General features: G+C 43.2%; 1 protein-coding gene across 1 annotated transcript in view; it reads right to left on the bottom strand.

The window, feature by feature from the left end:
• Positions 1-20,882, bottom strand: part of ALDOB (aldolase, fructose-bisphosphate B) — a 44,947-nt gene that overhangs the window by 1,989 nt on the left and 22,076 nt on the right. The window contains exons 3-8 of the mRNA XM_030221665.1: positions 19,024-19,235; positions 18,389-18,443; positions 17,893-18,053; positions 13,561-13,644; positions 7,964-8,138; positions 275-474 (exon numbers count right to left, since the gene is read on the bottom strand). Of these exons, the coding sequence (XP_030077525.1) occupies positions 275-474; positions 7,964-8,138; positions 13,561-13,644; positions 17,893-18,053; positions 18,389-18,443; positions 19,024-19,235 (887 nt within the window). The remainder of the gene's footprint in view (positions 1-274; positions 475-7,963; positions 8,139-13,560; positions 13,645-17,892; positions 18,054-18,388; positions 18,444-19,023; positions 19,236-20,882) is intronic.

The raw sequence follows: 20,882 nt of genomic DNA, 5'->3' as shown, positions 1-20,882 counted from the left end.
TCTCCCACCTCCCATCAGAGCTGCCCCTCCCATCAGAGCTGAACCATCACTGCAGAAGTTCAAAACATTAGCCAAAGCTCACCTTTTCTGCGAGGCCTTTGGACTCCTCCCTCTCAAATCTCTTTTCTCTCTCCCTCCTTCGCCCCTTTGCCTCTGTCTCTCTTCTGACCGTATGATTTTATTAATCACAGAGATGCCGTTGATGGCATTCTTGTGGTATATCAGCCCTAAAAGTACCCCTGAAACTGCCCCAGCCTGGCAGGCTGTCCCATACCTTTGCCCGTTTGACAAAGGCTTCCTGGGAGGCCTTGACATTCTCTGGCTTCCCAGACCATGCAGAGAGTGCAGTTGCCTGTAGGGCCCGTCCGTATGAGAACGTTAGTTTCCAGGGCTTGGGCAGTGGACAACGGTTGATGGCGTTGAGGTTCAGGGAGGCCTCCTCTTCACTCTGACCTCCAGAGAGGAAGCAGATGCCTGAAAGGTAAGAGGTGAGAGATCAATGCCCATGAGCGTTGCAATAATTACCTGACACTGCTTAAAACAAGACATGCCAAATCAGCTTGCAGAAGAGGACACAGTAACATCATGTGCAACTCAGGAGGTCTTTTACTAAGGCGCTCTAGTGTTTTTAGCACACGCTAAAAATAAGCGCGTGCTAAAGGATGTCTCTAGCATTTAGTGCACACCTATTTTTAGCACCTGCTAAAAACACTAGCGTGCCTTAGTAAAAGACCCCCTCAGTAATTTAAACAATGATGGGAAGAATCCCTGAGAGGCAACTGGTTGCTTTTTATTTATGCAGATGACATTACTGTTCTTCTGCTGGTATCTAAGCTCTGCTCGGACACTCTGTCCCTTATTCAAATTTGTATAAGACTAATTGAAGACTGAGATATAGCTCACCATCTAAAGTTGAATACAGAAAAAAACAAAGTTTTCATAGATAGGACCTATTAATGACTCTAAATTTCATCAAACGCTTATAAGTACATAAGTAATGCTACACTGGGAAAAGACCAAGGGTCCATCGAGCCCAGCATCCTATCCACAACAGCGGCCAATCCAGGCCAAGGGCACCTGGCGAGCTTCCCAAATGTACAAACATTCTATACATGTTATTCCTGGAATTGTGGATTTTTCCCAAGTCCATTTAGTAGTGGTTTATGGACTTGTTCTTTAGGAAACCGTCTAACCCCTTTTTAAACTCTGCTAAGCTAACCACCTTCACCACTGATCAACTTCCAGTTCAGGTCCAATCGAAAATTCTTGGAATTGAACTTGACAATATGCTCTCTATGCATTATTATACTCAGGCTGTACTGAAGACATTTTTCATTTATTTATTTGTTGCATTTGTATCCCACATTATCCCACCTCTTTGCAGGCTCAATACATCATGAATAGTGGTAATACATGAGGAGTTATACATTTAGTACAACATTCATCTCTTCAGGAAACTTAGAGCCGCAACGAAATATTTTAAACTACCAGTTTTTCGGCTTTTGTTCAATCTCTGATTTTATTGAGTGGATTATTGCAATGTTGTTTTGGTTGGTTGTTGTAAGTCTCTCCTTAACCAACTGCAAATATTCCAGAATACAGCTGCCTAGTTAATCTATGGATTAAATAAATACGACTCTGTTAAAACTTTTTATTCTATGTTGCATTGGGTTCCTGTGGAAGCACAAATACAATTTAAAGTAGGTATAACAGTTTTTAAGATACCGATTGGGGATGCCCTATCTTACCTGTCTGAATTAATCTCCCTGCTTCATGAGTCAAAATAATATTCACAACACTTTATTGTGTTTCCCTGCAACTTTTAAGATAAAATCTGTGAAGCAATTTTCTTATCATATCAGATGGCAGTAATTTTGGAACTCCCTACCCACTGTAACCAGATTATATTGAATAACTCGAACATACTTTTCTTGGGTGATCTTAACCTCCATTTGGATAATCCCACCTCTCCAGATGTATCCCATTTCCTGGATTTTCTCCACCTTTGTGACCTTGAATGTCCTATCTCAGGTCCAACTCACAGTAAAGGTCATACACTGGACTTCCTCTCGTTTAAATTTCTAGAAGATCGTAACTTTTCTGTTCATGATATTGACTGGCTAGAAACGGCTTGGTCGGATCACTTTAAATTGCAGTTCACCCTGCATTGGCAAACCTCAGGTTCTCTCCGACCTTGTCAATCTCACCAATATTACACCAGAGGAGTTATCGACCCCAGCTTGTTCTGGAGGTCTCTCTACAGTCATGGCTTGGATCTGCATCCATCCTCGCCCAATTATCTCACAGATTGGGACCACACTTGCACAACAGTGCTGAATACAATTGCACCCCTGCGTCTCAAATCCTCGTACAATCGTAGATTATCACCCTGGTTCTCAACAGACCTGAGAGCCTTGAAATGTGAGGTAAGACGTATGGAAAGAACTTGGCGAAAATACAAATCTGATCTGGCTTGGGAGGCCTGGAAAAGCAGTCATCGCAAGTATAAATATGCCATCCGAATTGCAAAGCGCACCTACTTTTCATCTAAGATGCAGGCGGCAGGCCGGGACATCCGACAGATATACCAGCTACTAAACACCTTTCTAAATACTCGCAAGCTAGAATGCTCCAGTGTTAATCCTCCTTCAGCTACACAACTAGGATCTTACTTCAAGGAAAAAATCCTTACCCTGCGGTCTTCAACCATCAGCTGCCTCTCCGATGTAGATGACTTCCTGGCATCCCTGGCCGGGCCATTGGGTGCATGCCCGGCTGATCGCTATTGGATCAAATTCAATCGCCTGTTGTCTGACAAGGTGACCGCGGCTTTACGTAAATTCATAAATAAAAGCTGCAGACTAGATGTATGTCCGACCCACCTTCTAAAAGTTGCACCAAAATGTTACATTGAAGAACTGACCTGTTACCTCAACCATATGTTAAACGCTGGTTTTTTCCCGTCAGGCCATGGAAACATCCTTCTCACCCCAATCCCAAAGAATTTAAAGATCAAGCCAGATGTCATCTCCAACTATCGCCCAGTGGCTTCGATACCTCTAGTTATCAAACTGATGGAAAGTCTGGTCAACGTTCAGCTCAACGAATTCTTGACGAATTTTGATATCCTCCACCATTCGCAATCAGGATTTCGAGTTCATTACAGCACGGAGACTGTCCTGGTCACTCTCTTATCTAACTTTAGAAGAGAACTATTGGTTGGACGGAAGATTCTTCTGTTACAATTTGACATGTCTAGTGCTTTTGATATGGTGGATCATGAACTCCTACTCCATCTACTGGATTCTTTCGGTATAGGAGGGCCAGTTTTGCAATGGTTCAAGGGTTTCTTGACCTCAAGGTCCTATCAGGTCATGGTGAACTCCCACACTTCAGAACCGTGGAATGCTTCCTGTGGCGTCCCTCAGGGCTCCCCCCTTTCTCCTACCCTATTCAATATTATGATGATGCCGTTAGCCACAGCACTTGCAAATCTAAACCTCAACCCTTTCATCTATGCGGATGATATTACAGTCTACATCCCTTTTCAATCCTCAGTATCAGAAGTTGCCAACCTCATAGATGCATGTTTCACCACCTTAGAACACTGGGCCAAGGTGTTTCGATTCAGGCTAAACAGGGAAAAAACTCACTGTCTCATCCTCTCGTCCACGTACGCTCATGTATCTGACACTATGCTCCCAGTTCTGGGCTCGGCCCTCCCGATTGCCAACAGCCTGAGACTTTTAGGAGTGCATCTGGACTCACACCTCCAGCTGGCCGATCATGTACACTTGGTCTCTAAAAAAATGTTCCAGGCAATGTGGAGGCTTCGGCGCATCAGATACCTCCTTCCCAGAGACTTGTTTCGTACCCTTGTCCACTGGCTTGTCCTTTCCCATCTGGATTATTGTAGTGGTATTTATGCGGGTTGCCAGGCCTCCTTATTGAAAACGTTCCAAACAGCTCAGAACACTGCGGCGAGGCTCATCCTTAAAGTAAGGCGTTTTGAACACGCCGAACCCCTGCGCTTTAAACTTCATTGGCTGCCTGTACACGAGCGCATTGCTTTTAAGATCTGCTCCCTAACACATAAAATCATCTATGGGTCTGCCCCGGATTACATGCTCCCCTTGATCGACCTTCCGCACAGAAATGCCAACCCTGCTGCTCGGTCCTATCTCCACCTCCACTTTCCGAACTGTAAGGGAGTCAAATACAAGAAAATCTTCGCCTCGTCCTTCTGTTACTGGAGTCCCAAACACTGGAACACGTTACCTCATCACCTTAAAACTCAAGCGGACCATGCCCTTTTTAAGAAGTTGTTAAAGACATTCCTCTTTGCTAAGACTTACCCCTCAACTTGTCATGTCGATTAATGTATCCCTTGTCCCCTATTCTATATAGTTCACGCTGTTAGATGCTTGACTATCCATTAAGATTGTATTCTTATTTAACTTTCTGTAAGCCACATTGCGCCTGCATGAGTGGGAAAATGTGGGATATAAGCAACAAATAAATAAATAAATAAATAAATTGTTTATTGAAAACTTTCTAAACTGCCTTTCCAGAAAAAGGTCAAAGTGGTGTACAAAAAGGAATGACCTACCAACAGGGGAAAATACCTTAAGCTAGAGTACAATTATTAATATCTACCCTTATTAAGTACTCACTTTACAATAGTGCTATGATTTTTCATTAATACTTTTTATTTTAAACAGCTTACAATAAGTACATAAGTACATAAGTAATGCCACACTGGGAAAAGACCAAGGGTCCATCGAGCCCAGCATCCTGTCCACGACAGCGGCCAATCCAGGCCAAGGGCACCTGGCAAGCTTCCCAAATGTACAAACATTCTATATATGTTGTTCCTGGAATTGTGGATTTTTCCCAAGTCCATTTAGTAGTGGTTTATGGACTTGTCCTTTAGGAAACCATCTAACCCCTTTTTAAACTCTGCTAAGCTAACCGCCTTCACCACGTTCTCCGGCAACGAATTCCAGAGTTTAATTATGCGTTGGGTGAAGAAAATTTTTCTCCAATTTGTTTTAAATTTACTGTACTGTAGTTTCATCGCATGCCCCCTAGTCCTAGTATTTTTGGAAAGCGTGAACAGACGCTTCACATCCACCTGTTCCACTCCACTCATTATTTTATAAACCTCTATCATATCTCCCCTCAGCTGTCTCTTCTCCAAGCTGAAAAGCCCTAGCCTCCTCAGTCTTTCTTCATAGGGAAGTCGTCCCATCCCCGCTATCATTTTAGTCGCCCTTCGCTGCACCTTTTCCAATTCTACTATATCTTTCTTGAGATGCGGCAACCAGAATTGAACACAATACTCAAGGTGCGGTTGCACCATGGAGCGATACAACGGCATTATAACATCCTCACACCTGTTTTCCATACCTTTCCTAATAATACCCAACATTCTATTCACTTTCCTAGCTGCAGCAGCACACTGAGCAGAAGGTTTCAGTGTATAAGAAATGCCTTACATATATCCCTATCACTAATTCTCATTCATACATCAATCACCCCAGCACTCCTATTAGCCTTTTGCTATCAAACTTTTATCTCGCACCTGTTATCGGCACGAAATACTAATGTAACCACAAAACATATACAAACAATTTTCCCGTCTGTCCACAGGGACCTATTTTCCATTCCAAACTATTCCAGTTTAAAAGATCTTCTTATATCAATGTCCCATATGTATAAATCAAGATAAAGCCAAATGAACAGTCCACCGGAATCCCGGTTTGATAGCTTTTAAAGGTCTTCTATCCACACATGTAGCTGCATTCAGCGTGTGTAGTCACAGGCATAGGTAAGGCTGCTGGCTGAACTGCATTCATTCGTTCAACTAATCATCATGGAGTCATCATGGTTCCAAATGCGTGAACGAGTTTCGTCAACTACTTCATCAGAAGAACCAAATCATCCCTCCTATAAACCAAACAGATATGAGATACTACCTACGGCATCTAGCTCTACAGCTCGATCAAACCTTCTATTATATACATTAAATTATATTAATGGCTGCTTACCATCAGGTCTGTGATCCAAGCCTGGATTACCGGACGTTACCTGAGAGCGTGATAACATGCTCCTTTAGATTCCACATTTAAATAATGCTATAACTCCTCCCCGTGCTACCAAATCACAGCAGTGAAACCCATTCAACTTCCAGGTTCAACCCTCTGGGGGCCTCCGTATTCCATTGAAATATATATCTTTGTTTGAGGTTTAACAATCACTCACTAACATCACCTCCCCTTGCTGTCAACGGTATCTGTATTAATGCTAAGCATCTTAAATCCTCTAGCATGTGATTATGACTAATCCAGTGAGTTACAAGTGGCGCCTCAATTCTATGATTTCTAAGGTTGCCAATGTGTTCTGCTAATCTAGTTTTCAATTTTCTTTTTGTATGTCCAATATAATATTTTAAACAAGGGCACATTATACAATAAACAACTCGTTCACTGTTGCATGTTTTAGATTGTAAGTAGAAGCGCTTTTTAGATCCTGGGATCATCACTGAATTCGTGCTTACTGCATATCTACAGTATACACAATTGCCGCAGGGGGAATGGTGAGCATCAAATGTATGGGAGAACGATCTTTTTAACAATTCCCCCAAATTAGCCTTACTGCGGTATGCCATCTTGGGGTGGTCTTTAAATTCCGGATAGACTGGCAACACGTGCCAATATTTGTCTATAACCAGCCCGATCTTAGGAGCTTGTTGGGAAAATGGAAGGACATATGCCAAAGGTCTGGCCATCGATGCGCTTGCTGGAGTCAATAACCAAGCCCTATCTGAATAACGGGCCCTTTTGTATGCCTTCTTAAACACTCTTAAAGGGTATCCCCATTGTCCATCATATCCTTAGCCTGAGCTTTAAATTCATCCAAAAATGAACCCAGATGACGTAGTCTCAGAAACTGCCCGACAGGAACACCCTTTCTCAAAGCCACATGATGATAACTGCTATAATGTAATAGGGTGTTCCTGTAGGTGGGCTTCCTGAAGATGGTGGTACTCATAGGTTCACCCGCGGATTTTTTGATTTTAATATCCAAAAATTCAATCTCATCTCTATCAATCTGCGATGTGAACTTAACATGAGGGTCAGCCTGATTAAGAGTGGTAATAAATGCATTTAATTCCTGTTCTGATCCTCGCCAAAACAAAATCACGTCATCTATATACCTCTTCCACTAAACCACCTGAGTGAATTGGGAAGAGGTTCTCCTGATGACGTCGTTGACGAAACGCGTTCACGCATTTGGAACCATGACTCCATGATGATTTGTTGAACGAATGAATGCAGTTCAGCCAGCAGCCTTACCTATGCCTGTGACTACACACGCTGAATGCAGCTACATGTGTGGATAGAAGACCTTTAAAAGCTATCAAACCGGGAATTCCGGTGGACTGTTCATTTGGCTTTATCTTGATTTAGACATATGGGACATTGATATAAGAAGATCTTTTACACTGGAATAGTTTGGAATGGAAAATAGGTCCCTGTGATGTATAAACGTGGACAGACGGGAAAACTGTTTGTATATGTTTTGTGGTTATATTAGTATTTCGTGCCGATAACAGGTGCGAGATAAAAGTTTGATAGCAAAAGGCTAGGAAGTAGGAGCACTGGGATGATTGATGTATGAATGAGGATTAGTGATAGGGATATATGTATGGCATTGTAAGCTGTTTAAAATAAAAAGTATTAATGAAAAATCATAACACTATTGTAAAGTGAGTACTTAATAAGGGTAGGTACAAAAAGGAATGCCAAAAGGATCAAACGAAACAAATCAATTTAGAGTTCCGGAAAAAGTAAAAAATTCACTTGTTTCATAAATAAGGCTTATCAGCCCCTATTAAATGGACTAGCAAAGGGAGAAAGGAGGGACATATTAGAGTAAGTGGAAGTGGAGAGAGAGTTACCTGGCACAGCGGCTGGTACAGTGCGTCGAAGAGCAGTCACAGTTGCTATACCAATCTCCTCCGGGGTATACCGTTTGGAGCAGGCCTGCCCGGGGGTTACCATATTGGGCTTTAGCAGGGTTCCCTCCAGATAAACGTGATGATCATTCAGAGCTTTGTAAACAGCGGCCAGGACCTAGGGTCAGAGAGATAGGAATCAGTACAGTAGTTGAGTGAATAAGTGTTAGGATGGGAGGCAGCCAATGGTGGAACATATTAGGATTGTGTGTGTTTTAGAAATTAGAGGGAGCACAATGATTCAGACAATAAAGAACGCTCCTAAGACACTAAAGAGGGGGGGGGGGGGGGGAGTTATCAAGTTGCAATAACCCATATTTGGCCTTTAACACTGGGTGTGGTCCGCTAATGCAGTGTTAAATGTCAACCAATGTTACATAATGAGATGCAAGACATGCAAATGCATATAACACAGCTTATTACTAAGGCTCATTACTAGGTAAATTCCATACTTTGTATGGAAACATGACCCCGGGTCACCAGTGCCATTTTGGATTCTGGCATGAATTAGAGTTGGAGCTTTTTACCACACCTTAATAAGTTTCCTTCCAGAGCAGGATTGAGGGAGGAAGTTGTCACCGTAAAGCTCCTTGGAATACAGTACCCTAGCAATTCTAAAGAAATAGGATCCACCCTCCCCCCTCCCCGTAATCTAATTTTTGTCCAATAAAATGTATCTTGATCTACAGTGACCTTGGTTTTCTTTCAGGGCTGATCAAGCTACTAGAAAATGTCCCCATTAGAAGTAATTACTTTTCTTCGCTTTCCTAGGAAGTGTCTTATTTGCATGCTGGCTGAGAATTTTCTTTGATCTTGCCCAATTGAGGTCTTTGATTCAAAGCCAAGAAGAGTTTGCAAGTTAATCATTAATCCCTGAGAGCCTTCAAAGGGTTGAGCAACTGATTGCTTAAATAATCAGTGGAGCTATATATTAATCCATGATATGGGGGAGCTAGTAATATTTACAAAGGAGAGGGAGGTGTGTGTGGTCTTCTTTGTGTCTCATCCATATCACATGCTATGAGTGTATCTCAGAGAGGGACAGGGAACCTTAAGGTTATTACCAAGTAAAATGTCAGTTTGCAACACTGTTGAATTGCTGGTTTAATCAAGTATAGACAATCCCCCAATTCTATATATTGTGCCTTAATTTCCATGTGGAAATCGAAGCGTAATTCTATAACAATGCACGTATCTTAATTAATTAGCTAGCTAATCAGCACTGTCAACTGGATATTAACAAGCAATTATCAGCATTAATTACAATTAACACACACAACTTGCTAAGCGTATTCTGTAATGTGGTGTGCGCAAATTCCAAGTTGCACAGTTGACAAGTGGGCATGTTATGGGTGTGGAATGGACATTTCTAAAATCTATGCATATTATTATAGAGTACACCCACTCCGCACCTAATATAGGTGTCAGGATTTACACCAAATAAAAGGTGGCCTAAATGGACACGACCAAATTTGGTCACATGGAGAGGCGTTCAGCGTATTCTTTATACCACATGGAAATTTAAGCCTATTCTATAAAATTTAGGCATACTTTAGAGAATACGCCTAAGCTTATTTTTCAGGTGCCATATATAGCATCGAACCCAATGTGACTATCCAAAATTATAAAACCACTATAAATTGCCCTATTTGTGAAATCAGTATGGAGAGGCAGATGCAGCTCTGGCCACCTTATTTGGCAGACCAGATGGATCATGCAGGTCTTTATATGCGTCATATACTATCTTACACATGTTGTTATAACCATTTTGTTCGGGACTAAATAGAATTGATTCCTATTTCCTTTGAATGAGTGTGAAGTTATTTTAGCATATCTTTTCTCCCAATATTGTTTGTTGACAGAGCAATGATTGATATAATTTTTCTTTTTTTTTAAATTTTATTTCTTTTTTAATGTAATTTTGCCATGTTACTAGTTTTTTTCTTGAAGTCTTTACTTTATGTTTATAATATTTAGATAATAAAGTTTTAAAAAAGAAGTGACCACCGATTTTGGGGAGGTAATTGGAGGGGGAGAGGGGGAGGAAGTCTCAGCTGGGATCTAGATTGAGTCTTCTGGAAGGAACAAAACAATGGCTGACAGCCAGAATGCAGCTTTTAAAGATACAGTACTTCCTGTAAAAATGCTGAAAGCTTGAGCACCACTGTCTGTTCAGCCTGCCAGCACATGACCAAGCAGGTAAGGTAGTCTCAGCTGAAACAGAGCAGGTCATGGAAGAGAAGCCCAACAAGACCCTTAACAGTTATAAAGATACACTAGGGTGAGGGTGTACAGGTGAATATTGTACATCCTATCTGTGATTTATATTTTCATTTGACCAGGAAGTGAGCCTCTCTGATAAGTGAACATTACTTTGCTGGGAGATAGGGAGGTGTATTTTCAAAGCAATCAGACTTACAAAGTTACATGGAGGGGCATTTTTGATGACATTTAAGTCAGACTTTGGATGTTTTACACTAAGCATCCCAAATTCGAATAGGAAATAAGCCCTTTTTTGAAAAAAGGAAAAACTTTAAAAAAAATTGTCTCGAACAAAGTTTTTGCACTTTGTAAGTTTTTTTTTGAGGGGGCCATTAAAAAAAAAATGGAATAAGTGCAAAATGTACAGAATTAAACCATTGGGATGTAGGAGGGGCCAGCATTTTTAGTAGACTGGTCTCCCAGGCATTCCAGGAGAACAATGGGGCACCCTAGGGGACACTTCTGTGCACTTCATATAAATGTTCCCAGGTACACATCTCATCTTTGCTCCCTTATCTTGTCCCCTGAGCCCTCCAAAGCACAACCAAGACCCACCGCCCCCAACTGTACACCACTACAATAGCCCTTATGGGTGAAGGGGGGCACCTATATGTGGTGGTTACAGTAGGGTTTTGGTTGAGTTTCGGGGGTCACAGAATTCAGAGTCACAGTTTTTACCACTAGTGTAACAAGGAGAAGTATGGGCCTGGGTCCACCTGTTTACAATGCACTGCACTGACCACTACACTACTCCAGGGACCTGCATACTGCTGTAATGGACCTAATTATAATATCTGAGGCTATCATAGAGGCTGGTGAGTAATATTTTTTTCCACATTTTTTGGGGGTGGGAGGGGTTCAGTGACCACTGGGGGAGTCTTGGGAGGGTCATCTCTGATTTCCTCCAGTGGTCATTTAGAGCACATTTTGTGTCTTATTCGTTCTCAAAACAGTTCTAGCCCAAACCATTTAGATTTTCAACCTGAACATTTTTGTTTTGTTCTATTATGGCAATAGAACATCCAAGTGTTAGGCACACCCTAAGCCCGCCCTAATCCTGCCTCCGCAATGCCCCCGACACTCCCCCTTGTGATTTGGATGCAGTGGAAATGGACTGCATAGATAAATGTTTGGAAAACAGGATTTTGAAGATACCGATTTGGACGTTTTGAGAAGAAATCCATCCAAATGGTGCTTTATGACATTTTTTAAACATTTTTCTCTTTCAAAAATGAGCTCCATAGTAACCTATTGAACTTTAGAAGTCCAAGTGCTTTGAAAATGAGCCCCTTGGTATCTTAAAGCCTGGGACAGAAGGGAATTTGTGAATTTATTGTTAAGTTAGTTATTAGCTTGTTTAACATGAGAGACACTATCAGGCTTATTTTCGAAAGAGAAGGGCTACCTTCTTTCGACACAAATCGGAAGATGGGCATCCTTCTCCCAGGGTCACACAAATCAGCATAATTGAAAGCCAATTTTGGGCGTCCTCAACTGCTTTCCATCGCGGGGATGACCAAAGTTCACAGGGGCGTGCCGGAAGCTTAGCAAAGGCAGGACTGGGGTGTGCCCAACACATGGGCGTCCTCGACCCATAATGGAAAAAAGAAGGGCGTACCTGACGAGCACTTGGGCGAATTTACTTGGTCCATGTTTTCTTACAACCAAGCCTCAAAAAGGTGCCTGAACTGACCAGATGACCACCGGAGGGAATCGGGGATGACCTCCCCTTACTCCCCCAGTGGTCACTAACCTCCTCCCACCCTAAAAAAAAATATATATATTTTAATATCTTTTCCAGCCTCTATGCCAGCCTCAAATATCATACCCAGCTCCATGACAGCAGTATGCAGGGCCCAGGAGCAGTTTTAGGGGGTACTGCAGTGCACTTCAGGCAGGCAGACCCAGGCCCATCCCCCCTTACCTGTTACACTTGTGGTGGTAAATGTGAGCCCTCCAAAACCCACCAGAAACCCACTGTACCCACATCTAGGTGCCCCCCTTCATCCCTAAGGGCTATGGTAGTGGTGTATAGTTGTGGGGAGTGGGTTTGGGGGGGATTGGGGGGCACAGCCACCCAAGGTAAGGGAGCTATGCACCTGGGAGCTTTTTCTGAAGTCCACTGCAGTGCCCTGGCATGTGAGGGGGACTAGTGCACTACGAATGCTGGCTCCTCCCACGACCAAATGGCTTGGATTTGGTCGTTCCTGAGACGGGCGTCCTCGGTTTCTATTATCGCCAAAAATCGGGGACAACCATCTCTAAGGTCGACCTAAATGTTGAGATTTGGGTGTCTCCGACCGTATTATTGAAACGAAAGATGAACGCCCATCTTGTTTCGATAATACGGGTTTCTTCACCCCTTCGCGGGAACATCCTGCGAGGACATCCTCAGAAAAACTTGGGCGCCCCGTTCGATTATGCCCCTCCACGTAGTAGATGTGCAAGGACCATCTTTTGTGGATGATTATGGAGTTCTCCAGGGGTCTGGGTTGTCACTTCTGTTGTTGAAGTGTAACCAGTAAATGTGATTTATGTAGCTTGGTGGATAGCTTTAATAAAACCATTAATATACTCTGTGAAAAAGTATAGACTAGGGGGTATGACAAAGTTACTATGTAGTACATGTAAAATAAATTAGAGAAAATAGTTTTCATTCAATGCATAGCTAAGCTCTGGAACTCATTGCTGGAGGATGTGGTAAAAGCAGTTAATGTAGTTGTGTTTCCAGAAGGTTTGGATAATTTCCTTGAAGTAAAGTTCATAAACTGTTTATTAAGGTAGACCTGGGGAAAGTACAACTTATTCCTGGGGATGAGTAGTATGGAATCGTGTTACTTTTTGGGATCCTGTGAAGTGCTTGTGACCTGGACTGACTACTGTTAGAAACAGGATACTGGGCTAGATGGATGTTGGTCGGACCCTGAATGGCAATCTTTATATTCTGTATCTTACTTTATGAATTTGTGATATAATTTGCAGCTTACCAAACTTACAAACATCAAAAGAAGAGAAATGACCTTTCGAAAATCAAATATGATGACTGTCCTTACTATGCTTGTGAGAGGATGGTTCGATATTTTACTGGTTTCTTTCTACAAATATTTAAAGCCACAATAATTAAGGAATGGTCTTGCTATTACCAAATAACAATCTACAACAATAGCATCTCACATGAAAACACGGAACACGATACTCAAATTTATTTCCAGCTGAAACTGAGGGTACCAGAATACTTTCTCCATGCTGAACGAATACAGTTGATGAGAGATTCTTACCTTCTCTGTGGCATACTGAGAACGCTGTAGGTCATGGTCCCCATCGGGTAGGATCTCTGGCTCCACAATGGGTACCAACCCATTCTGAGGATAGATAATGAGCAGAGGAGAGGAATGGGTGATGGGGTAAAAGATTCCAACAGCAAACTAAATTCTACAGCAGTGGTTCTTAACCAAGGGTACATATCCCCCTGGGGGTACATTAAAGGCTAATCCATCGCTACTGTAAGGAAGGGAGGAGCTCAAACTGAAGGAGAAGGCCAACTCTTCCTACTGAAGGAAGAGCCAACCATCTTGCTCTCTGCAATTCACTGTCAGCTTCAATCTGGACTCCCTCCTGCTGTGCTAATTATCTTGAAAAGAAAAAAAAAAGGGTAGCACATCAAGACCAGTTGGAGGTTTCACCTTTCACCCCAGCTGCAATAGAGATAAGGAATCAAGTTCTAAACAGTTCTGGGTTGGTGATAAAAAGTACCAGGTCAGCAACCTGGCAGAAAATCATCACTGCCCTGTGGTATTGCCTAATCTAAAGGCTGCTGGGGAGCAGGCAAAGTTGCCACCACTAGCATGAAAGGTGCAGAACAAAAGCAGAGGCCGCAGGCACTGCAAGGACTGTTAGGGCTGACTTAACCATGAAGTAGACTAGGTAGACACCTAGAGTGGCAGCTTCTGGAGGGGCAGCAAAGAGCAGCTGCAGTCAAAGCAAAACAATAGATCCCAACAGCCAGACAAACTCTTAAGAACCATCAGCGTGGGAAGGTGATTCAAGTGAGAAATGTTTTTTTACCTTCAAATTGCTCTCATTAGAGGCAATTCTACAAAGGGCATCAAAGCAGCGCATTGAGCACTAATTATATAACGACATAAATTAGTAAGTCAGCATTTATGCATCGTTTAGGCACGCCCACTTATGCCATGTCAATAGCAAGCATGCAATTAAATGTGGCATCTTACCACGTAATTTATAGTATTCTTAAGTTATGCATGGAAATCTAGGATCCGCTCACACCCCACCCTTGCACCTCCCCCTGTGCATGTCCCTTGCATTTACACGCTGGGTTGTGCGTTAAAGTTACAGAAAACCACTTAATGCCCACCTAGCATCTGCGTGTGTAACTGTAATAATCTCATGTGTAAGTGCTGGTCTTGTATAACTCTACTATGCAAATGACACATTTAGGTGCTAAAGGATATACAGTGAGAAGGATTATATGTAGATATATATACAAAACAAAATATAAGACATTTAAAATGTAAGAAGTCCAATCAGAGCTTTTTATAGGATTGTTCTGGAAGGAGTGAACATAATTTTTGAGGTTAATGATTGAAATCTCAGGGAGAATAATGGGGTGATAGACATGATATCAAGTTGAGGATTATCCTACAATGCCCGATATCTTACATCAGCTCTGAGGACAGTGAAAGCCCTGTGCTTCCTGTTCCCATTCTTACACTACCTTCTCCTCGTTTTGGCAGGGCTGACCTTAAGCAGGGGCAACAGGGGTGACTGTACAGGGCTCCACGCTCCTAGGGGGGGGGGGGGGTCCACGCTTCCTGAGTCAGCTTTGCAACTGGTGGTCGACCAACAGTTAAAAGTTTCTTTTCCCTTTCCATCTTCATCTCCCTCTCCCTCCCTCCTTAGCACCGACTCTGTAATCGCCCCCCACCACACTAGTGGCCAGCTCTTATATCTCCTCCCTCTGACTCCCCTCGCCATTTAGTTTTGCACTTCTGAGAAGGATAGCCCCATTTTATTGTCATTTCGGCTTTACCTTGTCAAACGTAGTTATATGGGTGGCTCATGCAGTAGCACTAACTTTTCCAAGCACAAGCCAGCCAAGACCCTCTGGAGTCCAGAGTAACCCAAGCTTGTAAATCACGAAGGGGTCCCTTTGCTAAGCTGCAGTAAAAGGTGGCCTTGGTGTGCCCTTACGCAGGTCTTACCTGCATACTACGGCCAATTTTCCATTTTCCCAGTTAATGGCCATGCGTTAATGTTGCCAACAGCATGCGGACATTAACAGAAATTAGTGTGTGAGCCTTTACCGACACCTATTTTGTAGGCAGTAAGGGCTCACACGCTAATACCACGCTAATCAGAATTCTGCCTTTCCCACACATAATTCTGTGCAGTCTGCTTTTGCGGTGCAGAGCGGCACAGACATTTCAATCACTTTCCAGTTGCCTCCCTCCCTGCTCACCCACAGCATGGCAAGAGGAGGAACTGCACAGCCATAGGTCAGACTGCTTTCTCTGCTGTCGCCTTGGTCCCAGGTGGTTCCTTTAAGCAATGCCGCTCAAAGGAACAGTTGGGCCCAGAGGAGCAGAAAGCATCCCGATGTGTGACTGTGCAGCTTCCAACTCTTACCATGCAGATGGAGGGAGCAAGGGAGTGAGGGCCTGGAAAAAATGTAGAAAGAGCAGGTTGGGGGGGGGGGGGGGGGGTGCTGAACAAATGTGGATGGGGCGTGTACAGGGACTGGTAAAAAGGTGGGTGGTATGTGGGGGGGGGGGTGGAAAGATGGATGGAGTGGAGTGGCTGGAAAAGGTAGATGGAGTGTGGGTGGGAGTTGGAAAAGGAGGATGAGGTATGTCTGTGTGCCATGGGAATGGGGTTGAAGTCTGTAGTAAAGTGCATGGGAAACTGCTATGAAGGTGGGGGTGGTATTTTATGCTTGGGGGAGGGAGATGCCAGTCCTCAAAATGGGGGAATTTTGCACAAGAAAATTACAAATAAAGTGTGCAGAATTTTTAAATATTCTGACCAGAATTTTCATATTTTTTTGTGCAGAATTCCCCCAGGTGTAACTATTCCCATGCTTGTAGCGGTGGATTTTGCTTCTCCTTCTCCTCCGCAGTCACTGTGACAGAGACAAGCAGAAAAGAGAGGCAGAGAGCTAAGATGTGAGAAGAGCTAAGAGAGGCTATGGAGGATAGGAAAGGGAAAGAGAAGTGATTTTGGATTTAACTCACATCTTTTCAGTAGTAGCTCAAGGTGAGTTACATTCAGGTACAGTATGAATAAATAATGGGAACTGAGAAGTGGAAAGAAAGAATTTGAGCAAGGAGGGAAGGGGTAAGGGCAAAGAGAAAGGTTGGGAAGTGAGGAGAGCGAGATGGGTGATGGGGCGGGAGGAGGCTTGGAAGCTAGAGAAAGGGAGACACAGGTTGAGGGAGAGGGGGTGGGAGAAAGAAGAATCAAGAAGTTGGAGATTTGGGCTGTGCAGGCCAAAAGGTTTCGGGACAGATATTCAGTTGTCGGTCACCAGCATTGTACCTGGATATTTAATGCTCAGCCATGTCCGGGCTCTTGCATTGAATTTCTGGGTATATGGAGCCAGCGAAAATATAGCCAGTCAAGGGCCCCTGTTTTTATCAAGCTGTAGTAAAAGGGGCCCTGTGGTGGTGTCGGTGTATGGATTTGCCGTGCGCTGAGGCCCCCTTTTACCACAACTGGTAAAAGGCTTTTTTTTTTTTTTTTTTTTTTAAAGGAAAATGGTTGTGCAGTAAGGTGCTGCATGGCCATTTAATTATTTTCTGAGCACCAGAAATAGCGTGCAGCACACACCAGCACTATCGCTGGACTCCTGCGGTAGCCCAGCGGTAGGGCCGATATGCCACATGCCATTGCCGCAATAATCCTACCATGGCTTCATAAAAGTGGCACTTAGCCAGCTATGAGGAACCACATAAAGATAGGATCGACTTTCAAACGGTCCTATTTATGCGGCTATCTTAGCCAGTCAAATACCAACTCTACCCCTGGTATGCTCACAAAATAGCCAGTTTTGAGCTTGGCCTGGCATTTTCAGCAGAATTTTCTGGTTAAGTGCCACTGAACATGCCCAGTTAGCCCTGCAGGTGATTTAAAACAGCCAGGAGTCTTTCCTGTCCATTTAACTCATTTTGAATATCGGGTCCTTCATTTTGTTTAGTCTGTCATGTTTATGGGACTTTTCATTGCACTTGCGGATTTTCGAATATGCTTTTTGTTTTGGGGGCAGTGTTGTCAATAGTGTACACTATTACTCAAATATTGATAAAGTGTGCATTCTTGAGCAATAATACACGTTCTTGAGTAATAGGCACCCCATTGATGACACATGGCAAAAAAAATGGAAATTTTTTTTTTTTTTGGGGGGGGGGGGGGGGTTCCCTTTCATTTTGGCTTAAAAACATAGGAAATACTGCTGACACTTCCCAAGTTATTCCAAACAAATCCATATATCGCTGATGGAGAAAAACAGGCCTAGGAAAGAGTGAGATACGTGAAAGGAGAGAAAGGGAAAGTAAAACAGAAAGAATGGGAGACACAGACCCAAGCTTTATTACCTGCTGACAGATGCTGGCATAGCGAGCCAGCACATTGGCATTCTCCAGGATGGCCAAAGAGGAGGGTGCAGCGTCCGAGATCTTCAGAACACAGCGCCATTTGGCAAAGTCTACACCTTCTTTTTTATACTGGGCGCAACGCTCAGCAAGTCCATCCAAACCTGCATAAGAGTGAAAAAAAAGTAACCCCTTGTACTGTCCTCTAGGACCAAACTGTAGGGTTCTTGAGGCAGAAAGCAGACACACAAATTTATCCTCATCTGTGGTGGTCTTCAAGGTAGCAAACAGCCTCCTGAGCTGTATCTTCAGCTGACAGAATCCCTGGAGTTAGAATACTTTCTCTATCTCTGTTTGCAACTCATTACAGTGTTGGAGGCAGAATTAAAATAAAACTAAACCAGGAACTGAAGAACCTCAAGATCTAAGTTCAACCTGTTTCACACTTTCTGCCCTCTGTGAAACCCAGTTTCTCACTGAACAGTAAAATGGCTCTCACCTTGTGTGGTGGACTCTCCATCTGTTCCAGCTAGAGGAACAATACCTTTATCGACCTGTGAAAAGAAGGTTATTTATTTATTTATTGCATTTGTATCCCACATTTTCCCACCTATTTGCAGGCTCAACGTGGCTTACATAGTACCGTAACGGCGTTCGCCAAATCCGATATAGACAGGTACATAGTGTTATTGTGGTAGGATAAAGTTCATGTGGAATACACATCTTAAGGAATCATATAGGGGAAGAGTTTCGCTATGACCATTACGTGCTTTGGTTTCGTAGTGTTGCAAGGACACATGTTAAACATACAGTTGGAATCCAGGCTCAGAAACCCAGAAATGGTGTAGAGACACAGCTGTAGGAAAAGTCAGTCACCCACAGTCCTATCCACACCTAGCAAGACTCAGTCTAGGGCAGTGGTTTTCCAATCCTGCCCAACTGACCTCAAAGCCAGTTGGGTTTCAGGATATCCATAATGAATTTGCAGGTTTCAACCACTGCTGTAGGGAATGTTGCAGGAGCACTTGCTGTATGGGGCCCTCACAGCTCCTGCAATCTTAATCATTTCCAGCAGAAGTCACTATAGGGAAGCTGCTTACACCCCGTACATCTCTCATCTGTCTACATATGTACCTTGATTCCAACCACAATGCCCTTCTCCTTGATCAGCTCGGGAAACAACTTTCCATTTTTGGATTTCTGATATAGGGTCTCATGAAAGAAGATCACTCCTCCAATGTTCTCACTGATGGAAGGATCCACAGAGAAGAGAATGTCCCGGAAGAAGCGACGGTTTTCCTCTGTGTTCTCCACGTTAATCTTCTTAAGTCTGTTACCCATAGTGCCTAAAAAGAGAAAAGTTTTAGAAATGAAGGCATCCAGTGCTCAGAAATGCAATACCTGCTACTGGATTCTGAGCTTGCTTATATGCACGATGACACTCTTTTCTCCCAAGACAAGGAAATTTACCCTGGATTCTATATCTGCACCAAAATTTGGGCGCCGAGGCAAGATGTGCGTGCAACTAAATTGGTTAACATGCTATTCTATAACACCAGATGCCTAAATCCAGAGGAAACTGGAGAGTCATGGGATAGGAGGTAGTGTTCTATTGTGGATTAGAAACTGGTTAAAAGGTAGAAAACAGACAGTAGGGTTAAATGGTCAGTATTCTCAATGGAGAAGGATAGTTAGTGGGGTTCCCCAGGGGTCTGTGCTGGGACTGCTGCTTTTTAAGCTATTTATAAATGACCTAGAGACGGGAGTAACTAGTGAAGTAATTAAATTTGCTGATGACACAAAGTTATTCCAAGTTGTTAAATCACGGGAGAATTGTGAAAAATGACAAGAGGACCTTACGAGACTGGTTAGTGCCACTGAAAATAACCAGTTAGCACCAAACTGCAAATCAGCCATTTTGGGGATGTTCAGGGGGCAGAGTTGGCACTTGGCCAGTTAAGAGCCAATATTCTGCCCTTTACCGGCCAGGTTAACTGCATAAATGGGACCACATAAAAGGCTGCCTTATCTTTATGCGGTAACTCATAGCCGGTTAAGTGCTGAATAGTGGACTTAACCGCCTACGCATGATCTGGTTCCTCAAAACTAGATATTCAATGCCGAAGCCTGGACAGGGTCCAATATTGAATATTTGGAAAAATGCTGGTGGCGGTCAGCAAAGCGCTGAGTGCCGCTGGCTGAAGACCCCTCTGTTTTTATTTGGAGGAAGCGGTACATTTTGGTCCAACCATATATTCTTGGGTCTCCTATAACCAGTGTGTTTTTTCTAGCAAAAAAGATGCCGGTACTCAAATACTAGGTCACCCTTCAGGAGTGGGGTGATCACTGAGGGACCCACCCCACAATAGCCATGCCCCCTGCAACCAGTCACAGAATCTATTACAAGACAGAACTGGTATGTAGAGCCTGAGCTCTATCATTAAAACTTGGGGTCCATGGGTCAATTTTAGCAAACAATGGAAAAGGTGCCAGTACTCAGTACCCCCAAGTACCCCCTCAAAAAAAGCCCTGCCTATAACAATTAAGGAAGAAATTTGTTCTTTGGGGTGATCTGACAGTGACCTCTCTTTTTTCCTTCCATATTGTTTCTGTGGTTAGGAAATCCTTCGTGGCTTTGAGAAAGACTCCTTAAGCCATTCTTGGATTCTAAGGGCTTCTTTTACAAAGCCGCGCTACCGGTTCTCAATGCGGCAAATGAGAGAAGGCCCATTCAGTTCCTGTGGGCTTCCTCTCATTTGCTGCGTGGGAAGCGCTAGCGTGGCTTTGTTAAAGAAGCCCTAAATCATTAAAAACCTTGATTTATGCTTTACAGGACAGGAAGGCGTAGCCTAATGGTTAGTGTGGTGGGCTGAGAACCTGGATTCAGTTCCCACTACAGCTCTTTTATGACCCTGGGCAAGTCATGTAACCCCCCAATTCTCCAGGTACAACTCCTAAGTCCCTGTTTACTAAGGTGCTCTAGAATTTTTAGT

Source organism: Microcaecilia unicolor, chromosome 1 (genome assembly GCF_901765095.1).
Source record: "Microcaecilia unicolor chromosome 1, aMicUni1.1, whole genome shotgun sequence".
NCBI lineage: Eukaryota > Metazoa > Chordata > Amphibia > Gymnophiona > Siphonopidae > Microcaecilia > Microcaecilia unicolor.
Note: the sequence above shows the minus strand (reverse complement) of the source record. Positions and strands in the feature narration are given on the sequence as shown.